The sequence below is a fragment of the Gorilla gorilla genome, chromosome 19, assembly GCF_029281585.2.
Source record: "Gorilla gorilla gorilla isolate KB3781 chromosome 19, NHGRI_mGorGor1-v2.1_pri, whole genome shotgun sequence".
NCBI classification, from domain to species: Eukaryota; Metazoa; Chordata; class Mammalia; order Primates; family Hominidae; genus Gorilla; species Gorilla gorilla.
The window spans coordinates 19,106,385-19,128,386 of NC_073243.2; the positions used below are offsets into that span (position 1 = coordinate 19,106,385).

Below are 22,002 nucleotides of genomic sequence, written 5' to 3' on the forward strand. Positions count from 1 at the left end.
TTTTTATAAATGCCCTTTGTCAGGTTAAGGAAGCTTCCTTCTATTCCTAGTTTGTTGAGTACTTTTATGATCAAAGGGCTTGGGATCTTGTCAAATGCATTTTCTGCATCGTTTGAGATGGTCACATGGTTTTGTTTCTTATGCTATTGATATGGTGTATTACATTAATTGATCTTTGGATGTTAAGCCAACCTTGCATTCATGTGGTAAATCCCACTTCATCAGGGCTGGGCATGGTGGCTCATGCCTGTAATCCCAGCACTTTGGGAGGCCGAGGTGGGTGGATCACTTGAGGTCAGGAGTTTGAGACCAGCCTGGCCAACAGGGTGAAACCCCGTCTCTATAAAAATACAAAAAAGGTAGCTGGGCATGGTGGTGGCCACCTGTAATCCCAGCTAGTCGGGAGGCTGAGGCAGGAGAATCACTTGAACCCGGGAGGTGGAGGTTGCAGTGAGCTGAGATTGTGCCACTGTACTTCAGCCTGGGTGACAGAGTGAGACTCTATCAAAAAAAAAAAAAAAAAAAAAAAAAACCTGTTTCATCATGATGTAGAATTCATATGATGTGAATTTGGCTTGCTAGTATTTTGTTGAGGATTTTTGCATCCATATTCATAAGAAACATCAATCTGTAGTTTCCTTTTCTTGTGATGTCTTCATTTGGTTTTGGTGTCAGTGGAATACCACCCTCATAAAATGAATTGGGAAGTGTTTTCTTCTTTTCTATTTTTTGAACAGTTTGTGAAGAATTGGTATTATTATGTATTTTATTTATTTATTTATTTTGAGATGGAGTCTTGCTCTGTTGCCCAGGCTGGAGTGCAGTGGCACGATCTCAGCTCACTGCAACCTTCTCCTCCCGGGCTCAAGCAATTCTCCTGCCTCAACCTCCCAAGTAGCTGAGATTACAGGCACCTGCCACCATGCCTGGCTGATTTTTTGTATTTTTTGTAGAGACAGGGTTTCACCATGTTGGCCAGGCTGGTCTCAAACTCGTGACCTCAAGTGATCTGCCCGCCTTGGGCTCCCAAAGTGATGGGATTTTAATTATTCTTTAAATGTTTGTTAGAATTTCCCACTGGAGTCATCTGGTCCTGAGCTTTTCTTTGTGGGTAGTGTTGTGATTATCTCTATTTGTTATCTCTATTCAAATTTTATTTCTTCTTCCGTCAGTTTTTGTAGTTTCCACCTTTCTAGAAATTTGTCCACATCATCTAAGTTATCTATTTTGTTGACAAGTAATAGTTCATAGTATTCCTTTATAATTTTTTTATTTCTTTGATGTTGGTAGTAATGCTCCTTCTTTCCTATCTGATTTTAGTAACTGAAGTCTTCTCTCTTATTTTCTTGGTCAATGTAGCTAAAGGTTTTCAATTTTGTTGGTCTTTTTATAGAGCTAGCATTTAGTTTCACTAATGTTCTCTATTTTTCTATTCTCTATTTCATTAATTTCCATTCTAATCTTTGTTCTGCTTCCTTTAGGCTTTCTTATTTTGCTCTTCTTTTACCATTGTCTTAAGGTGGAAAGTTAGGTTACTGATTTCAGATCATTATTTTATTGTAGACCTTTACAACTATAAATTTCCCTTCTACTAGTAAGTTCTTCCCTAATAAGTACTACTTTAGTTGTATCCTGTAAGTTTTGATATTTTTGTGTCTTCATTTTCATTCATTTCAAATTATTTTCTAATTTCCCTTTTGGTTCCTTCTTTGAAACATTAGTTATTTAGGAATGTGTTGTTTAATTTCCATATACTTGTGAATCTCTCCAATTTCTTTCAACAGAATAATGATTTCTAATTTCATTCCATTCTGGTTGGAAAACATACTTTGTATTATTTCTTTTAAAATTTATTGGGCTGGGTGTGATGGTTCATACCTATAATACCAGCATTTTGGGAGGCTGAGGTGGGAGTATTGCTTTAGCAGAGGAGTCCAAGACCAGTCCAGGCAATATATTGAGACTCCATCTCTACAAAAAAAAAATTAAAATAAACTAAAATATATTGAGGTTTGCTATCGCCTAGAATAGGGTCTGTTCTGGGTAATAGTCCATGAGCACTTGAGAAAATGTATATTCTGCTTTTGTTGGGTAGAGTGTTCTATAGACATCCATCAAGTCAAATTGGTTCATAGTGATGGTTAAGTCTTCAATTTTCATGCTACTTGTGAGACTGAAGTAGGAGGATTGTTTGAGCCCACAAGTTCAAGATCTGCTTGGGCAGCATAGTGAGACTTATTCTAAAATAAATACATAAATGATGTTCAATTTCCTTGTTGCTTTCCTGGCTACTTCTATCCACTACTGAAAGTGGGGTCTTGAGGTCTCCAGCTATCATTGCTGAGTTGTCTATTCCCTGCTTCATTTCTGTCAGTTTTTGCTTCATGGGCTTTGGTGCTCTGTTACTAGGTGCATATATATTTATAATTGCTATATTTTCCTGATGGATTGACCCTTTTATCATTCTAAAATGTCCCTAGAAGCATTTTTTTTGTTTTAAAGTCTATTTTGTCTGATAAAACTACAGCCACTTCAGCTTTCTCGTGATTGCCCTTTGCATGATATATCTTTTTTTTATTCTTTTGCTTTTCATCTATTTGTGCTTTTAAATCTAAAATGTTTCTCCATGGACAGCATATAGTAGAACCTTGTGTTTTTATTTTTTATTTTTTGAGATGGAGTCTCGCTCTGTCACCCAGGCTGGAGTGCAGTGGCGCTCACTGCAACCTCCACCTCCCGGGTTCACACCATTCTCCTGCCTCAGCCTCCCAAGTAGCTGGGACTACAGGCACTCGCCACCACGCCCGGCTAAGTTTTTGTATATTTAGTAGAGACGGGTTTCACCATGTTAGCCAGGATGGTCTCGATCTCCTGACCTCGTGATCTGCCCGCCTCGGCCTCCTAAAGTGCTGGGATTACAGGCGTGAGCCACAGTGCCTGGTCGAATCTTGTTTTTTATCCAGTACAATAATCTTCCTTTTGATTACATTGTTTAATCCACTTACATTTAATATTATTGGCATAGTTGGATTTATGCCGCCATTTTACTTTTTGTTTTCTATGTCTCAAGTCTTTTCTGTTCCTCATTCTTCCTTCACTGCTTTCCTTTGCATTAAGTGAATATTTTCTAAGGTAGCATTTACATTTCTATAATGATTTTTTTGAAGTATATTTTTGGCATTTTCTTAGTTGTTGATCTAGGGTTTTATATACTTTTTTTTTTTTTTTTTTTGAGACAGCGTCTCACTCTGTCACCCAGGCTGGAGAACAGTGGCATGATCATGGCTCACCACAGACTTGATGTGTTGGGCTTAAGCAATCCTCCTACCTCAGTCGCCCGAGCAGCTGGGACTACAGGCAAGCACCACCATGCCTGGCTAATTTTGTTTATTTTTTATAGAGATGAGGTCTCACTATGTTTCCCAGGCTGGTCTCCAACCCCTGAGCTCAAGCGATTGATCCTCTTGCCTTGGGCTCCTAAAGTGCTGGGATTACAGGCCTGATCCATTGCACCTGGCTATACATTTTAACTTACTAGAATCAGCTTCAGATTTATTTATTTATATTTATTTATTTATTTATTTTTGAAATAGAGTCTCGCTCTGTCACCCAGGCTGGAGTACAGTGGCGCAATATAGAGTCTCGCTCTGTCACCCAGGCTGGAGTACAGTGGCGCAATATCGGCTCACTGCAACCTCTGCCTCCCAGGTTCAAGCAATTCTCCTGTCTCAGCCTCCCAAGTAGCTGGGACTACAGGTGTGTGCCATCATGCCTGGCTAATTTTTGTATTTTTTTTTTTAGTAGAGACAGGGTTTTGCCATGTTGGTCAAGCTGGTCTCAAATTCCTGACCTCAGGTGATCCACCTGCCTCAGCCTTCCAAAGTGCTGGGATTACAGGCATGTGCCACCGCGCCCAGCCTCAGCTTAAGATTTATATTAACTTTAATTTTAATGAGATGTAGAAACATGACTCCTATGTAGCTTTTTTCCCTTTCTCTCCTTTTTGTGGCATTGTTGTTATAACTATCACATCTATAAATGTTACAAGCCCAACAATAAGTTGTCATAATCATTACTTTAAATAATTTTATGTTTTCTACAGAAGCTGAGAGAAAAAGGAGAATAAGTATATACAGCTTTTATTATATTAATCCTCTTTTTTAAAAAAATAATTTCTAGGCCGGGCACGGTGGCTCATGCCTGTAATCCCAGCACCTTGGGAGGCCGAGGTGGGGGGATCACTTGAGGTCAGGAGTTTCAGACCAGCCTGGCTAACATGGTGAAACTCCGTCTCTACTAAAAATACGATAGCCAGGTGTGGTGGCGGCGCCTGTAGTCCCAGCTACTTGGGAGGCTGAGGCAGGAGAATGGCGTGAACCCGGGAGGTGGAGGTTGTAGTAAGCCGAGATCGCGCCACTGCACTCCAGCCTGGGCGACAGAGTGAGACTCTGTCTCAAAAAATAAATAAATAAAATAATTTCTAGTTCTCTTCATTTCTTCTCGTGGATTTGAGTGACATCTGGAGTCATTTCCTTAGCCCAGTACAGCTTTGCTCCCACCCACCTTTCTTGTCTTGCTTTTGGTAAATATACTACATTTTATATGTAATAGGCCTAACAATATGTTATATTCATATTTATACAGTTGCTTTTTAAATCAGTTGAGAAGAAAAATGAATTTATACTGTCTTTTATAATTGCATAATTACTTTTACCAGTGCTTTTTGTGGATTTAAATTGCCATCCGGGGTAACTTGCTTTTAGCCTGAAGAACTTCCTTTTTTTTTTTGATATGCAATTTTGCTCTTGTTGCCCAGGCTGGAGTGCAATGGCGTGATCTTGGCTCGCTGCAAACTCCATCTCCCAGGTTCAAGCAATTCTCGTGACTCAGCCTCCCAAGTAGCTGGGATTACAGGCGCCCGCCACCAAGCCCGGCTAATTTTTGTATTTTTAGTGGAGATGGGGTTTCACCATGTTAGCCAGGCTGGTCTTGAACTCCTTAACTCAAGTGATACCCCCCACCTCGGACTCCCAAAGTGCTGGGATTACAGGCGTGAGCCACCATGCCTGGCCTTGCCCAGTTTAATTTTGTCTCAAATTATATTGCCTGATGCTGAATAACTCCGATTTTCTGTTTGCATCTGCTTGATAGACATGTGCTCATTCTTCTGCATTTCACCTTTTTTTGGTCTTAAGATCAGTTGTTTTAAATGTCTGTCTCTCCACTTCTGTTGCAAATTTCTAAACTCACTAGTGGATAAGCTGCCTGCCACATCTGGGGGCATCTTGCATGGCCGAGTGGTCGAGCTGATGTGTTGACGAGGCTCACAGTGGTTGCGTGGGTACTTCTGCCATTGTCATGGATGCCGTGTTGCTCAGCAATTCTGAGGTGACAACACAAACTCATGGGTCTCCCAGGTAGCTTTTAAAACAGTAAATTGGCCGGGTGTGGTGGCTTACACCTGTAATCCCAGCACTTTGGGAGGCCGAGGCGGGTGGATCACGAGATCAGGAGATCAAGACCATCCTGGCTAACATGGTGAAACCCCATCTCTACTAAAAATACAAAAAATTAGCCAGGTGTGGTGGCAGGCACCTGTAATCCCAGCTACTCGGGAGACTGAGGCAGGAGAATCGCTTGAACCCGGGAGATGGATGTTTCAGTGAGCCGAGATCGCGCCACTGCACTCCACCCTGGGTGACAGAGTGAGACTCGGTCTCAAACAAACAAACAAACACAACAAACAAACAAAAAAAACAGTAAATTAACTCACGGCTAGAAGATACCAGCCAACAGCTTGGGAGGCCTCACATGAAGAGAGAGTGAGAAGCCCTCTCCACTGGGGAATCGGAGGTGGTCAGTGGCCGCGAGGAAAAGGAGGAGAGAGCCATCACCTGGTGCTTTAATTTTCACCCTCACCTGCCTGAAAGCCCAGGTGGAAGCAGGGCAGGAGAATGAGCGGAGGAGGAAGAGGAGGAAGAGGCAGGATGGAGGGCGGGAGAGAGAGTGAGCCGACATCTTTGAGTCCCCGGAATTTAGCTTTGCCTGGGGCTAGATGCAACCCTCGGGCTTTTCGGTTTTGTAAGTCAATCTATTTCCGTGTTAAGTTAGTTTGGAGTGTCTTTAACTTGCAACTGAAGAAATCCCAACGAATCCTGGGATAGCGCCTCCAGATAGGAAGTCTAGAAGCTGGTTGGGCATGAGCAAAGCTACGTACGCCAAGAACCCCAAGAGAGAAGAAGAATTTGGTAATGGAGCAACTGGATGCCATCTGTGGCTTGACTGGACACTGTTGGAGGCCTTTTTATTTCTGGAATTTTTACATTTCCTTTCCATATACTGTCCATATTAATGTCATGAGAAGAGAGCTGTGACATTATTTCAACCTACTGGAGCCAAATTGTTGCATAAAGTTGGGTCAGAAATGCTTTCCGCTGAGGTGAGAGAACACCTTGCCACCTCCTGGAGATGGGTAGTTCTAGGGCTCAAACAATGGAATGAAGGAGTCAGACTGTCAGACTCCTGGCTTTCTGCTCCCACCGCCCCAGAGTGTTGGCTTGTCAGCCTCCAGCTGACATCTCGTCTGGGCACAAAGGGAGCGCGTAGGAGCAGGGGTCCTTCCCCAGAGCCTCTGGAGAATGCAGCCATAGAGCCGCCTTATTACCAGAAAGGGGTCCCAATCCAGACCCCAGAGAGGGTTCTTGAATCTCATGCAAGAAAGAATTTGAGGTGAGTCCACAGAGTAAAGTGAAAACAAGTTTATTCGGAAAGAAATAAAGAATGGCTACTCCATAGGCAGAGCAGCCTCGAGGTGCCCATTTTTATGGTTACTTCTTTTTATTCATTTGAGACAGTCTCACTCTGTTGCCCAGGCTGGAATGCAGTAGCGTGATCTTGGCTCGCTGCAACCTCCGCCTCCTGGGTTCAAGTGATTCTGCTGCCTCAGCCTCCCGAGTAGCTGAGATTACAGGCACGCACCACCATGCCTGGCTAATTTTTGTATTTTTAGTAGAGACAGGGTTTCACCATGTTGGCCAGGCTGGTCTCAAACTCTTGACCTCGTGATCCATCTGCCTCAGCCTCCCAAAGTGCTGGAGTTACAGGCATGAGCCACCGTGCCTGGCCTATTTCTTGATTATATGCTAAATAGAGGTGTGTTATTCATGCTTCCCCTTTTTAGACCATATAGGGTTACTTCCTGACATTGACATGCCATTTGTAAACTGTCACAGCACTGGTAGGCGTGTAGCAATGAGGACGACCAGAGGTCACTCTTGTGGCCATCTGGGTTCTGGTGTTTTGGCCGGCTTCTTTACTGCAACCTGTTTCATCAGCAGGGCCTCTGTGGCGTGTATCTTGTGCCGACCTCCTATCTCGTCCTGTGACTCAGAATGTCTAACCGTCTGGAAATGCAGCCCAGTAGGTCTCAACCTTATTTTACCCAGCCCCTATTCAAAATGGAGTTGCTCTGGTTCAGACACCTCTGACGGCCTCACTGCAAGAAGGGCTGGGACACAGAAGCGAGCTTACTTGGGGTGGGCAGGGGGAGGGAGCAGGGAGGACTTAATCATGACTTTCCTCATGAGCTAGTAGAAAGTCCTACCTTTCTTGAGATTAAACTATGTAGAGTCACCACCTGCAAAAAATTGGATTTTGTCAGCAGGGAAGGAGGGGAGGGGTAGGAGATGGCAGCTAGGGAAGCGACAGGGCCGTGTTTTATTTATTTTTATTTTTATTTTTTGAGACGGAGTTTTGCTCTCGTTGCCCAGGCTGGAGTGCAATGGTGCCATCTCAGCTCACCGCCACCTCTGCCTCCCAGGTTCAAGCGATTCTCCTGCCTCAGCCTCCTGAGTTGCTGAGATTACAGGCATGCGCCACCACGCCTGGCCAAGTTTGTATTTTTAGTAGAGACGGGGTTTCTCCATGTTGGTCAGGCTGGTCTCGAACTGCTGACCTCAGGTGATCCACCCGCCTCGGCCTCCCTAAGTGTTGGGATTACAGGCGTGAGCCACCGCCCCCGGCCAGGGCCGTGTTTTGACTTGGCTTGCGTGTGAGTGCCTGGGCTGCGCACTGGTGCTTCCGCACGAAGCCCCGGCGCTAGGTCTGTGGAGGGCATGTATTGAGCGGGTGAGCGCGCGCTGGGCGCCTCTGTGCTGCAGCCGTGGCTGGGGGCCGGGGCTCTCCACCCGCCTCCTGCGTGGTTCGAGGCTGACTTCCCACCGCTTCTGCCTCTCGGTAAATGAGGCTCAGCTGGTGGAACCCTGTGTTTCTCTTCAGTTCTAAAAGCTTGGGCTCAACTTGTTTGGCTCTCTGTGGCCTTCTTCTTAGTCCGCTGGTGCTGGCTTAGTCTCGGCAGTGACCTTAGTCACACTAGCCGGGCAGGGCTCAGATGGACGCGCCTGCTTTTCAGAGGGAAGCCCCAGTGTGCTCCGGGACAAGGTGAGGAGGGGAGGGCATCAATATTTGCACCAGGCCCTAGAGAGCGCCTCGGGAGCGGCACAGGCCTGGGAGCACCCAGTCCTGCTGAGTCTCACGTTTCTCTCTGGGCTGAGGGATAGTGAGGGCTGAGGCTGGGTCCAGGCCCTGCCTAGGGCTCCCCCGAAAGCAGCCTGGGGCTCCCCCGAAAGCAGTCTGGGGCTTTGGGGGATGTGTCAGACTCTGTGGGGCTGGAACAAATGGGCCTCAAAGGTTGGTTAAGTGCAGCCCCTGCCAAGAAGGCACTCTTCTGTAATTTGCCAGACAGTCCTCAGCCCCAGAATGCCTCTGGGAAGGGGACAGAGCAGCTCGTGGCAAAGCAGAGGCTGGGAGGAGGAGGAAGCGGGAGGCCCAGGTAAACCTCGGGCCACACTTGGGCCAGAGGCAGGGTCCAGAGGCCGGCGGGAAGGCAGCCAGTCCCAGGAAGGCAGCAGGCGCACTGACTGGGGCCCTGCCTTCCTCCTCCGGGTTCCGCAGTGTCCTGCGGGCTACCAGAGAGGTCCACGGCGGGCGGTGGGGCCAGGGGTGCCTGGCCGAAGAGCAGAGGCCCCCACGGCGCCCTGTGTGCGGAAACCTCCGGATGGCCGCAGGGGGGTGGGGGGTGAACCAAAGCCCTGGGATCGCCGGGGGAGGGGCGGGGGCTGCGGGCTTGGGCTTGGGCTTGGGAGGAGGATGATCTGGAGGAAGGCCTACAGCAGCTTTCCATTCTTTCAGCCCTGAGCCCCCGAGTCTCCGCCTCGCATCCGTTCGGGCGCGGTGTAAACTCCACGCCTGACCTCCACCAGACACGGCGGGGCGGAGGGAGGAGGGAGAGACGAGTCCACACACAGGCGTACCTTATTATATAGAATTTGTACAATATATTTCTTTTCGTTTGCATATTTTACCCACAGTTTAACATCCTTTTTACAGGCTGAACTCACTCAGGCTGATAGAATCAAAATTCTTTCAACCAAATAAGAAAAATTCAAAATCGTAAACCCGTAAGAAAACAAATTAAAAACGGTGATGAAAATACGTCACTCCTCTCGTTAGGAACAGTGTCTGTTTGTACAACAGGTATGCTCTGGAACAGGATTTCTTTACAGCGTAGGCACGTGTTTCCATCTTTGCTCTGCGGGCTGCGCCTCCTCCGGGCCTGGGGCTCCTGGAAAGCGCCAGGACGCGGCGGCTCTGGCTCGGCAGCGCCACCCGGTGGCCGGAGACAGAGGCGGCCGGGCCGAGCCGGGAGAGCAGCCGCGGGTGCGGGCGGACTCAGGCTTGTTTCCCGTGACCTGCAGCGAAGATCCCAGAACAGCAAGGGCAGTGGGCGGACAGGTGCTCTGGGGAGCCCAGCGTTTATTTACAGCTGATCTTCCTGACGGGGGGATGGAGTACAGCGGCGGCCACTGCCATAGGGGAGGTGACTCCTGCCCTACCGCCCGCTTTACTCGGAGTCTGGGGTGTGGAGGGGCGTGGGTGGCGCTATCTCGTCTACCTTCCAGGTTGGCTGTGAGTCTGAGCACGCAGCGGGGCCTCCCTCCCAATCACCAAGACTTGTTTCCTGTGAGTCCCCTCTTGGGAAACTGCTTACTGGGAGACCTCCTCGGGTCTGAGGGATGCAGAAGGTGGGGCCTTCTCTGGGGTGGTGCAGGCAGCTCCCAAAGCAAGGTAGGTTTGGCAAAGAGCAAAAGATGGGAAAAGGGTTTCCACGGAGCCAGCAGCACCTGCCTATTCAGGTCCCAAGCCACAGGAACCAGGCCAGGCCTTTCCACCAGGGCAATGGCCTCAGTCCTCAGGCCACCAAGTTCCAGGACCTGCCCCATGTGTTCCCGTCTCCCTTAAATCCCACCCTCCACCCGCCCCGGGATGGTTCTACCAGAACTCTGGGGCTTAGCTGAGAACCTGATTGTAGGGCTGTGAAGCCCGCTGCACCTTGGAGTCCTGACCCAGAAGGCGAAAGTGCTCTTATAGGAAGATGCTTCCAGATCTGCAGACTCGGGCCCTTGCAATCCAGATCCCTGCAGACCCTGCACAGAGGGGTCTTCAGAGGCCACGGGGCACACTGGGCCATGGCAATGCCGACCTGGTCAAGCTCGGCCTCGGTGGTGGGGCCCCTTCTCTGGCTCTGGCACTGTGTGGTGGGACGTGCTTCGGCCCAGACACTGCCCCTAAAGGCATGCTCCAACCCCACGGGTCAAACTAAGGCCGGCACGCAGCCCACACGCCAGACTTGCTTCATGTTCCCAAGCGTGGCTCTGGAGGGAGAATCATCATCGGCACTCCAGGGCAAGACTAAACCCATCAAAAGAAAAATGTAAAACAGCACTGACTAGAACTAATGTCGTTATTGCTACAAGTGACAGCCAAACAGCCACGCAGAGTCCCAGAAGTGGGTATGACAGACTACCATGACTATCAAGCAGAAATAAAATTATGTGGGTATTTACTCTTAAAATAAGATATCCTCTGATCATCTTCAAGGTACAGAAGCTCACGCGTGCTCCTCACATTCTGCTACTTTCACAGAATGGTCAGTCCCCGGTCATGCCCTCGAGCCCCTCCAGGGAGACAGTGTGGTTCTGCTCTAAAAACGTGAGGTGGAAACTGAAATATGTTAAAACAACAACTGAGGAACTGCAGCTGTGCTGCCTGGTGCATGAGCAGACGTACAGGGGCGCCTGCCGGCTGTCCCCAAGGGCACTTGTTCTCCTCAAGGAGTTCTCTGGGAGGGCGCGACCGTGCAGGGAGCTAGCTCGATGCCTGGTTCTGTACTGGATGTTTGGGGATCAGTGGTGGCTAGGAGGGGCTCTTGCCAGTTTTGGTTTGGTGTGAAAAGCAAAGAGGGGCTCCCAGGCTGGGCAGCCACTGGGGGTCTTGCTGGAAAGGTGGATCTGGGTGGACTGTGCCTCCCTCTGAAGGCAAGTGCAGGCAGTTCCAGCTCCACGGAGACAGAAACCAGTTGAGAGAGGCCGCTTCCAAGTCTTCCCAGGCCCACGGCTCCTGCAGTGACAGCCTCTGGAGAAGGCTGGTCTCTGAACCTTCTCAAGGGCCCCCTGCCCACCCTTTCTGAGGCATTCTGCACTGCTTGGCTTATTTTCACCATGCTACAGCCTGTGCTTGCGTCCAGCCTACGCACGGGAGCTCTTGGAGACGTGGCTGCTTGGCATCCTAACTGGAGTGAAGTCAGCTCAAGGAGAGCTGGGCACTGGCGCTACAGGAATTTTCCTGAATGAGGTTAGATGTCTGCTCTAAAATCCCTGTGGCAGATGAACTAGTCCCGTGCACGCCCCACCAAGGGCTAACACTCCACATTCCAGAGGCGGGTGGCCTTGTTTGGGTAGTTGATGGCCAGGCTGATGGCAGCAATGTTCTGCAGAGCCTGTGGAGGGAAAAAGAGTTGTCGCCAATGTCAGGAGCCACTCCCTCATTCAGTGAGTGCTGATAAGACCCTCAGCTGAGCACTGAGGATGTGGGGATGGAGGAGGGGAACCAGATGTGTTCCCCTCCCCCACAGGCCTGCAGGGTGGAGAGAGAAAAAAAATGCTATTAAGAGCACATGAAAGCTCCAAATGTAGGTAGGAATCATCACTGCCCAGAGGGGCAGTCCCAGGGCGGAGGCTCAGAAGGCTGTCTGCAGAGAGCTGGGAAAACTCTCTGGGGAAAACAGTGCAAAGATGCAGGTGGGGAAGGGCATAGCACTCATAGGAAACGAACAGCCAGTGCTGGGGACCAGAGGGAGTAGAGAAAACAGGGCCAGGAGGGCACTGAGATGCCCTGGAGGCGAGGCCAGGCCCGTCAGGCCTTCAGGGTCTGGGCAGCAAGAGGGTGGAGGTGGCTCAGGGAGGAAGAGGGGGTTGGCAGGGAGACGTGTCAGGGAGAAACGTCAGGACACTGGTGCAGTACACTCAACAGGCTGTGGGGAGGGTCAGAAGAGGGTAAGGAGGAAATGGAGACTGGACAGGGGCAGCAAGAGGGACCCGCCCACAGGCAAGCTGCCATGCTGAGCTTTGGGGCCAGGACGGGCAAATATCAAAATTTCGTTACATGATGTGATGAAACCTAGGGTGGCGGCGGCAATGCTGGTAGGTAGCTGTTGGGGGTAAGGGAGTTTCTACTCTGCCTACAGGTCTCGGGTGAATTCACACAAACTCTTCGGTATGGGCTGGGGGCATTTCCACTTCCGAGCGTACACGTCAAAGCCTACGGCAGGAAAGAAGACCCTTTTCCTGCAAAAGGGCGGTGTGTTCGGAGAATACTTCCAAGGGACAGAGCGCCGCGCTCAGGCAGGGCTCTTGGCTGGGTGTCCCGGCTGGGTGTCCACCCACGGGTAACCCTGTGAGCCTCAGTGTCCCTAGCTATCCTGCGGGGGGGTGGGGGTGTTGGGCCACACACGTGATGATATTCAAGGAGTCCAAGGTTCTCAAAATGTACTCTGGGACCAGGTGACTCCCGAGACCCTTTTGGGGCCTGCAAGGTTCATTTTTGACTTTCCTTCTCCTGAGTATATGGTGGAGTGTTCCAGAGCCTGACGTGTGATCTGACTGCAGAAGCAGACATGAGAATCCAGCTGTCTTCTACGAGGCCAGACATGACAGGGGTCTGCAGGGATGGAACACAGCGCCACCCTCTGCAGGCATTCCTTTTTTCTTTTTTGGTCACCTATTTGTCCCAGAGCACTCAGTAATTACTTTGTTTTGAAAAGTTAGAGTCGTTTTTCACAAGACGTGTTATTCATGTTAACATGAAATGGGTTCACTACTTTAAAAAAATAAATTGATAAAGGTTTACACTTTTGCTTAATTTTTAAATTGAAAATCTCGTTTCTAATGGCACATATGGATATATGCAAAAGCTTTCTGACATATCCAAAAGCTTTCTGAGCTCCTCAGTCAGTGAGAAGTGTGAAGCGTCCTGAGACCAAACAGCTGTCAGAAGAGGAGTTCCGCTACCAGAGAAGCAACTCACATCTAAAAATATGTGAAATCTAACTCCACGGAAACTTCAAGAATCAGCCAAACTAAATTTAAGGCATCGGTTGTTTTGGTTTTAAAGACACAAATTCTTCTGACCCCACAGTTTAGAGTGAATGACTCTGATAAATGGGGCTCGTGCGTGCTCTCTGAGCACCAGGAGGAAGTGACTGAACTGGAACAAGCTCTGTGTAAGCTCCGGGTGGATTCTGTCCTACTCAGATGCAATGCACAGACCTTCTCTGCCCTGGCAATGGTGAGATGGTAGCGCCCCAGCCTGGGGGCCAGCTCTGTTGGGGTGGAGAGAGTACCTGTGCCGCACAGCGGAGAAGGTGGTCGTCCGTGGTTAGGGCCAGCAGGTAATCCTGCAGCACGCCAAGCTCCTGCAGAGAGAGAGCAGGGGCTGTGAGCGACAGCGCCATTTGCGCAGTGCAGCTCTCCCAGACCACCTGGGACACCTGCTTGCGAAAGCAGAAGCCTCTCATGGGCGGACGCTACTCACGCCGCCCAGCACCGCGTGGCACTGCCTTGCTCAGAACCCCGGCGGGAGCCAGGTGCCCGGTGCCGGGGCCACCTTTGCCTCCACTTGCCCTTGGGTGACCAGGCCGGGACCCCTCCTCAAGCCAGTTTCCTCATGTGTGAAAGGAGAGGGAAGCTAAAGAACTCTGAAAGGCCCTTTCAGCTCCCACATTCAATCAGTCTATTGTGCTGAGGGGAGGGAAAAAAGACAAGGAAGCAGAAATAACCCATCGTTTTATTTTCCAAAACTCACTGTTGTCAAGGGCTGATCCCGGGTGGTTTCTCCCCCATTGGCTCTAGGCCTGACAAAATAAGCAATCTCAGAGCTAACCTGAGGGTTTCCCAGGCCTGGAAGAGGCGAGAGCCTCAGGCTCTCAGCCATGCCTGTCCTGCGTGGCCTGTCGAGACCCTGGCCACTCAGGCTCGGATGAGGCAGCAACTTCTGCCCTGGGTAGCAGAGGGAGCAAACGCACACGGAGGCACCGGGCTCCCTGCCCAGACCTCAGGCCTCACCTGGGCACGGTTCTCGGTGACGAAGAAGAGCTCAGTGAGGGCACGATGCAGGGGAAGGAGGATGCCGGGCTGCGTCACGTCCTCAAACAGGCCGTACTCCATGTGGGTAAAGAGCTGCCACAGGGGCTTCAACAGCGCAAGGTCACACAGGTCACTGCAGGAGGAGCCCCGGAGGTGGTCAGTTCACTGAGAGCCATGCCAAGGTCACATGGCTTACAGCTGGCAGGAACCGCAGCTCAGACCCTCCCTCTCCCACAGCTGGTACAAATGATTATAAAGTCGTCTCACCTATGCTCCCCACAAAGCAGCCACAAATAGTCACCAACAGCAAAGAAGGAAAGGGGCAGAACCTAAACTTCAAAACCAGGCTCCAAGGGAACAGGAGGTCGGAAGTGTGCTCATGGGGATTACTGTGCATCTTGAAAAATGGATGTTACGGGCTACACATGGTGGCTCACACCTGTAATCCCAGCACTTTGGGAAGCTGAGGTGGGAGGATCACTTCAGCCCAGGAGTTGGAGACCAACCTGGGAAATAAAGCGAGACCCTGTCTCTACAAAAAATTAAAAACAAACAAACAAACAAAACCCCAAAAAACAAACAAAAAAAACCTAGCTGGGCGTGACAGCATCCAGCTACTCGAGAGGCTGAGGTGGGAGGACTGCTTGAGCCCAGGAGTTGGAGGTTGCAGTGAGCCATGAGTGCACCACTGTACTCTGGCCTGGGCAACAGAGTGAGACCTTGTCTCTTAAAAAAAAAAAAGTTATGAAGACTTTCCAGTGACAGTGGGAACTCATCTCAAGATAAATATTAAATGAAAAAAAGCAAGATGTGGCCGGGCGCGGTGGCTCACGCCTGTAATCCCAGCACCTTGGGAGGCCAAGGCAGGCGGATCACAAGGTCAGGAGTTGGCCAGGAGACCAGCCTGGCCAACACAGTGAAACCCCGTCTCTACTAAAAATACAAAAAATTAGCTGAGCGTGGTGGTGGGCGCCTGTAATCTCAGCTACTAGGGAGGCTGAGGCAGAAGAATTGCTTGAACCCTGGAGGTGGAGGCTGCAGTGGGCTGAGATCACATCATTACACTCCAGCCCGAGTGACAGTGTGAGATTTCGTCTCAAAAAAAAAAAAAAAGAAAAAAGAAAAAAAGCAAGATGTAAAACTACATATACAAAATAAAATTAAAAAATAACCTGCATATACAGCATTTTCTCTATGCATAAGAAAAACAACAGTAAACAGACACAACAAAAGATGCCACCAGCAGTTGACCCTATCAGCTTTCTAGGTTTTCTACAATGTTCACTGCTTTTATAATCAGAAAAGAACACTTAAGACAAGCGTGGTGGCTCATATTTATAGTCCTAGTTACTCAAGAGGCTGAGGTGGAAGGATCACTTGAGCCCAAGAGTTCACAGCTGCAGTGGCTATGATGGTGCCACACTGCACTCTAGCCTGGGCAACAGAATGAGACCCCACCTCTAAAAAAAATTAAAGAAAAAAAAAAAAAAGATGGCCAGGAGCGGTGGCTCATACCTACAATTTCAGCACTTTGGGAGGCTAAGGTGGGGGGATTGCTTGATCCCAGGAATTTGAGATCATCCTGGGCAACATGGCGAAACCCCATCTCCATAAAAAAAACAGAAAAATTAGCTGGGTGTGGTGGCGTACACCTGTAGTCCCAGCTACTCAGGAGGCTGAGGGGAGGGGAGTCACTTCAGCTCGGGAGGTGGAGGCCGCAGTGAGTTGAGATGGTGCCACTGCACTCCAGCCTGGGCGAAAGAGCCAGACCATGTTTCAAAAAAAAAAAAAAGGTAACGATGACTACCATTGTTATGATTTTCAGGTGGGCTTATGAAACACAAGATGCTTGCAAGGTTGCTCAGGCAGAAAGCTTTTCCCTAAGTAAAGCAGAGCCTCTGCTGAGAGAATGAACTGAGGGTTTTTGTGTGTGTGTGTTTTTACTCAGAGGAAGGCTGTGTTTTAATTCCAACTCAATATCCTTTGGAGAAGAAAAATTATGAAATAAATAATATTCTAGAACTTGTTATATGGCTATATATAATTATATAATATTGGATTTTGCTTTTTTAAAAAAAAATTTGCTTTTTCTCTTATGACTTGAAAAATTATTGTGTATATTTAATTGTTATCTTGAAGCCAATCTCTTTCTCCCAGAGGAATAAATCTTCATAAAACAAACGGGAAAATTCTGATAGCTTTCCAGCTGGGTTTTCAGAGAAGCATCAGCATGTGAGGTACAATGTACCTGCGAGCTGAGAAGGTCCCTCCCCTGAGGACTGCCCCTTGTGTGTGGCCTCCGGGCCAAGCCCTCAGGCAGGCCCCTCTCTCACTCTATGAGGAGCACGCATGAAAGAGGCTAGGGTGGCAAGGCATGCTGGGAGTTCCCTCCGGGCTCGGGACAGAGGGTGCGGGATTGTCCCCACTGGAAAGAAGGTTGCCAATGGCCAGCAGACTGTGCAGGCAGCGGCACAGGTCTTCTTTCCTGCTGCAGGCAAGAAGGGCCCACCAGCCAGGAGACCATGGAGATGTTCCATGTTTCATAAGCACTGCTCAACCAGACTGTGCTTACTGGACTCGACGCTCAAGTGAAGAGAGCTAAGCCCACGTGGGGCTGAGTGATCCTGTCTGTGTATGAGGACATGGGGGTAACAGCAAGCATGCCCAGCTCTCCCCTCTCTCTCCACGCTGCCTATGGACTGACTACACAAGACATCTTGTTCTCTCCCCTGACTTTGAGAGTCCTTTGTTATTTTAATGACAGTTCCATATTCCATGAGAAGACAACCTGTTACTTCAAATATCATCACTGCACTCTGGCTAGCATTCTGTGTGTCTGTGTCTGTGTGCCTTAGAAATGCAGGAAAGAGGAAGAATGAGCTCCTGACAGGGAGGGTTCTGAGCAAGGAGGGTGGGGGCCAGGTAGACAGACAACATATATGGCGCAGTAACTACCACCTTCTCTCACAGATGAGGAATAAGGCAATTATGTCTACAATTCCCAATTCAACACTATATGTCCTCCCTGTAGCGCAAAAGGCAAGAACAGTGTCTAAGCATTGAGAGGAAGAAATAACATTTGTTTACAGATGACACGACTGTACACCAAATAATCTGCATATATAGTCTTAGAATGAACAAATTTAGTAAGGTCACTGGATATAACGGCAATATACAAAAATTAATTGTACATCAGCAAAAACAAAGCTAAAATTAAAAAATACCAATTATAGTATCAAAAACATTAAATACCTAGTAATAAATTTAACAAAATGTTAAGTCCTCTACATAGAAACCTCTAAAATATTACTAAGACCTAAACAATAGAGGAATATAAATAGAGGAATATATAATGGCTGTGGATTAGAGGACTTGATGTTCTAAAGATCTTGATTCTCATCAAATTGATCTATAGTCGCACCACAGCACTCCAGCCTGCGTGACAGAGTGAGACTCTGTCTCAAAAAAAAAAAAAAAAAAAATCTATAGAATCAAGTGGAGATCCGAATGGAACAAAACTGACTTGATGCTTACCCCTTCTATCATACACTCAAATGCATTCCAGGCAGATACTCCTCTAAGTGTGAAAGGAAAAACAAGTTCTACAAGATAACATAGGGAGTATCTTCATGACCTTCGAGTAAGGCAAACATTTCTCAAACAAGACACCAAGAACGCTAGCATAAAGCAAATGACTGAAAAACTGGAAGACATTAAAGCCACAAATGTCTTTTCATCAAAGTCACCACTAACAGCATGAAAGGGCCAGCCACAGAGTGGGGATACATATGCCTGGCAAAGGGCTGCCATCCAGGACACCGCTTACCTGTGGCCGCAGCATCGCACAATCCTCAGAAGTAAGTGGATGGCTTTTAATCGTTGATGGCCAGTCTGGCGACAGGCCACGCCCACCAGCCATTCCCAAATTTTTGCCAATGGGAGATGAGGCACGACCCTTTCTTCTGACAACATCTGCTTCAAAATCTCGAATCCTGGCCAACACCCCAAACACGGATATATAAACAGAGATACGTAATAAGTAATATTATTATTAAATAAAGTATAACAATTGTGTACGTTAAGAATTCTACATTTTATAAACTGCTCAAATTTTAATAACTGTGATCATTTAAATTCTGGCTGAAATTAAGGCTTTTGTAAAAATAACACAGGGGTCATATTTCCAGTTCCTCCTTTTTTCAAAATGCCCTGGCAAATTCTAAGAGAACAAGCATCTTTTTCGGGTCCTGACAGAATGCTTCTCATAGCTGGCCATTCAAGTTTACAACTAGCCAATGAAATCACATTCAGGAGTGACAGGTGTGGGGCTTGTGAGACAAATCTGGAAAGTGTGAGAGACAAGTACCTGCTTTGATTTTAACCAAGATCAGTGACATCATGGCACCCACAGCCATGGAGTGTCCCTGGCAGGCAGATGGTGTGAACGCAAAGCCCAGAGCACACACCTGTCTGGAACCGCCCCAGGTGTCCGGCCGTCACGGTGAATCTGTAGCCCCACTCGGTGTTGCTCATGTCGGAGGTGAAGCGGTAATACAGAGTGTCTCCTAGGCACACAAGGATCAGAGGCCCATCAGGAACTGAAGCAACAGGGAATGGCAGCAGTGGTGTTCGGATGAAAGCTATTAAACCCCTTTCAACATTCTCCAGTAAGTTCCCTTCTCAATATTAAGTTTAAACACTGCCTGTGAAGAACCTATCTAATCGAGTATTTGTTTCACTACCTGGAAGTTCAAAATCTTTCCACTTCTGCTGAGACCCGCTGAAGCTGTGTCGGTCTTGCTGGAAGTCACTACTGCTGGACATGGCTAACTCGTCACAGCCCTCCTCTGTGTTGCACTGAGAGTCGAATTTGATTGAGAGGTAGATGGCACCAGGAATGTGAACTTTATCCTAGGGAGGGGAAATGGAGAACACTTCTGTCGATGCTGCTCACTAGACACTGACTGCAGCTGTCCCATGCCGAGTCCTGTGGCTGGACCCAGCTGCGTGAGAATGAGTGAACCACAGCCCTGGCCTCTAGGAGTGCAGAGTCCAGCTGGGGCGAAGAGCATGCACAGACTGCAAATATGGTGCGAGGGAGGCACAGCGGGGCAGGCAACACGGGGCCCCAGAGAAACAGTGTCAGGCTGCTGTGAAGAGTGAAGAGGACAGGAGGACCCTGTCAGGAGAAGGCGGGAGTGGGAGACAAGGTGGACCTGAGTGCATGGGGTGCATTTCAGACAGGGTAACAGCCCTGTGAAGTTCTAGCATGTTCAGGGAATGGCAAGGAGCTTGGCGTGTTTGGAGTAAAGGGTGTGCTACGTGGGTACGTATGCTTGGGAAGCAGGAACAGGGACAAGACCTGACTCCAGAGAGACTGGCAGGGGCAGACACTGAAGGCCCTGGGCATGAAAATGAGGCACTCAGACTCTGGACAACAGGGAAAACCCTGGAAAGCTTTGGTGAGGCTTGCACGGTGTAGCATCACTGACAGCTGGTGTGGAGCAAGGCTGGGCTGAGGCAAAAGTGAGGAAATCAGAAAGTAGCAGCAAAAGGAACCCCGGAGAAGGGCAACGGGTGTCCAGGGTCAGTGGAGAAGACAAGACCTCTTTGGGGTCGAACCTGGTGGCTGAGCACATGTGCCTGTACGGGACCAAGGGAGTGGGGCTGGAGCCCAGGAACATGACAAGAGAAGAGACTTGGAAGAAAGACAGGTTATACTTCTGAAACACAAAATCTCAGCTGGCCAATAACCCAGTTCTAAGTCGGTTTTCATCACCCACCTTCGCTGCTGCAGGTGCCTTCCACTCAGAAGTAGATGCCTGGGCAACTCCAACATTTCAGTTTTCTCTCCAACATTTTTAAAAGCGCTAATGGGGGCCAGGTGAGGTGGCTCACGCCTGTAATCCCAGCACTTTGGGAGGCCGAGGCGGGTGGATCACCTGAGGTCAGGAGTTCGAGACCAGCCTGGCCAATATGGTGAAACCCCGTCTCTACTAAAAATACAAAAATTAGCTGGGCATGGTGGCAGGTGCCTTTATTCCTGCTACTAGGGAGGCTGAGGCATGAGAATCACTTGAATTCGGGAGGTGGAGGTTGCAGTGAGCCGAGATCACACCACTGCACTGCAGCCTGGGCGACAGAGTGAGACTCTGTCTCAAAAAAAAGTGCTAAAGGGACTACATGGCCTTAAGTCAATGAGAATAACGGAGGCTGCCCCACTCCTGCCTCATCAAAATGCCTACCTCCCTGCCCAGGCACAAAGTTAAGGATGGAAAAGACGAGACTCTGATTCAGTTCTGGGAAATTTTAAAAAGGGGCTGTAGTATCCACGGTGGGGGCAGGTCATGGGGTGGCAGCTGAAGAGTGAGGGTCCAACCTGGACCACATTCAGACTCACTGTCTCACTGTGAAGCCAAGGACTCACTCTCAGGAGCCTGCCGCAGGGAAAGTAAAGCTCTCCTCCAGGGCTAGGTGGCCCATTTTCTTCTATTAAAACAAGAAAGGTCCGGAGAAGAGAAGACTTGCTTGTACAGAATCCCTGGCCTCAGGGAGGCAGACTGCAGTTTGTTCAAGGAACACTTTCTTGGACAGGTCTCTGCTGTCCAGCGGGAGAGAGCCACGGAGGGGCTGAGCACGGAGGGGCTGAGCATGGAGGGGCTGAGCACGGAGGGGCTGACGAGGTCTCAGCGGCTCAGTCGCTCTTATGGGGCCTGCCGGCCCCAGGCTTACCTCGAAGTTGGTGTTGTTGTTATACGGGTGTTTCGACTCCCTCACTTGCACCTCCATTCCCGGCTCCTCCATGAACTGGCATGCAGCCAGGGCCATGGTCCCCAGCATGTCCTCTCGGCAGCCCTGGAGCACTTTCTGCAGGATCTGGTGGGAAGCAGACAGATAAGGTCAGGGCCTGCAAGTGGCATCAGGAAGAAGGGACAGTTTACTTCAATCCAAGCCCCACCCAAAGGTGCTGGCATCATCTTAGACCTAGGACGAGCCTCTGTGACTCCACCACCCAAAACCAACTCCACCAGCCACCTCTCACTTGACCGGGCTCTTGCTGTCAATCAGGACACTGCAGTCCTTTCAGAATGCTGCTGCTTAGAGGTGGTCTGAAAGAACTAACTGAACCAATCATAAAGGGTCCTGGTCCTTGAAGGAGTCCCCAGCCAAGCAGGTGGATTGGCCTATGGATAAATAATGACCACACAATGTGATCGATGCCTGGAGTGAGGTGCAGAGTTGGGAGCTCTAGGTGGCAAGAACTGTGGGAGGACACGCCTATGCAAGGGCCTAGTAGAGGCAGGGTGGCTCCCTCTGTCCCTTCCGAAAGATAGATATGCTAGAGCAAGCCTGCCAGCACCTGCAGGGCTGCAAGGCCGGGAAAGGACCTCGAGGTCTGCTGGTGTTCTCGGATGGACAAAGCAAGGCTGAGAGGCCAAATGAGCTTCCTCATGGACTGCGTGTGTGTGTGTGTGAAGGTGGGTGAGGGACAGGATCAAAAAGAAGCTACTGAATGTGCCTC

At 49.1% G+C, this 22,002-nt stretch overlaps 1 protein-coding gene across 4 annotated transcripts in view; it reads right to left on the minus strand.

The window, feature by feature from the left end:
- Positions 1-9,312: 9,312 nt before the first annotated feature.
- The window catches only part of ZZEF1 (zinc finger ZZ-type and EF-hand domain containing 1), a 140,348-nt gene continuing 127,658 nt past the window's right edge, over positions 9,313-22,002 (minus strand). For 2 of the 4 annotated variants that reach the window (XM_019013515.4, XM_063700523.1), the window contains 7 exons: positions 21,213-21,356; positions 19,223-19,391; positions 18,947-19,045; positions 18,307-18,472; positions 14,460-14,613; positions 13,739-13,810; positions 9,313-11,836 (listed from right to left, as the gene is read on the minus strand). In XM_019013515.4, coding sequence (XP_018869060.2) covers positions 11,756-11,836; positions 13,739-13,810; positions 14,460-14,613; positions 18,307-18,472; positions 18,947-19,045; positions 19,223-19,391; positions 21,213-21,356 — 885 coding nt within the window. In that variant the 3' untranslated portion in view covers positions 9,313-11,755. Of the gene's footprint in view, positions 11,837-13,738; positions 13,811-14,459; positions 14,614-18,306; positions 18,473-18,846; positions 19,046-19,222; positions 19,392-21,212; positions 21,357-22,002 lie in introns of those variants that run through there. The other 2 variants (XM_055367177.2, XM_055367179.2) reach the window with 2 other exon arrangements.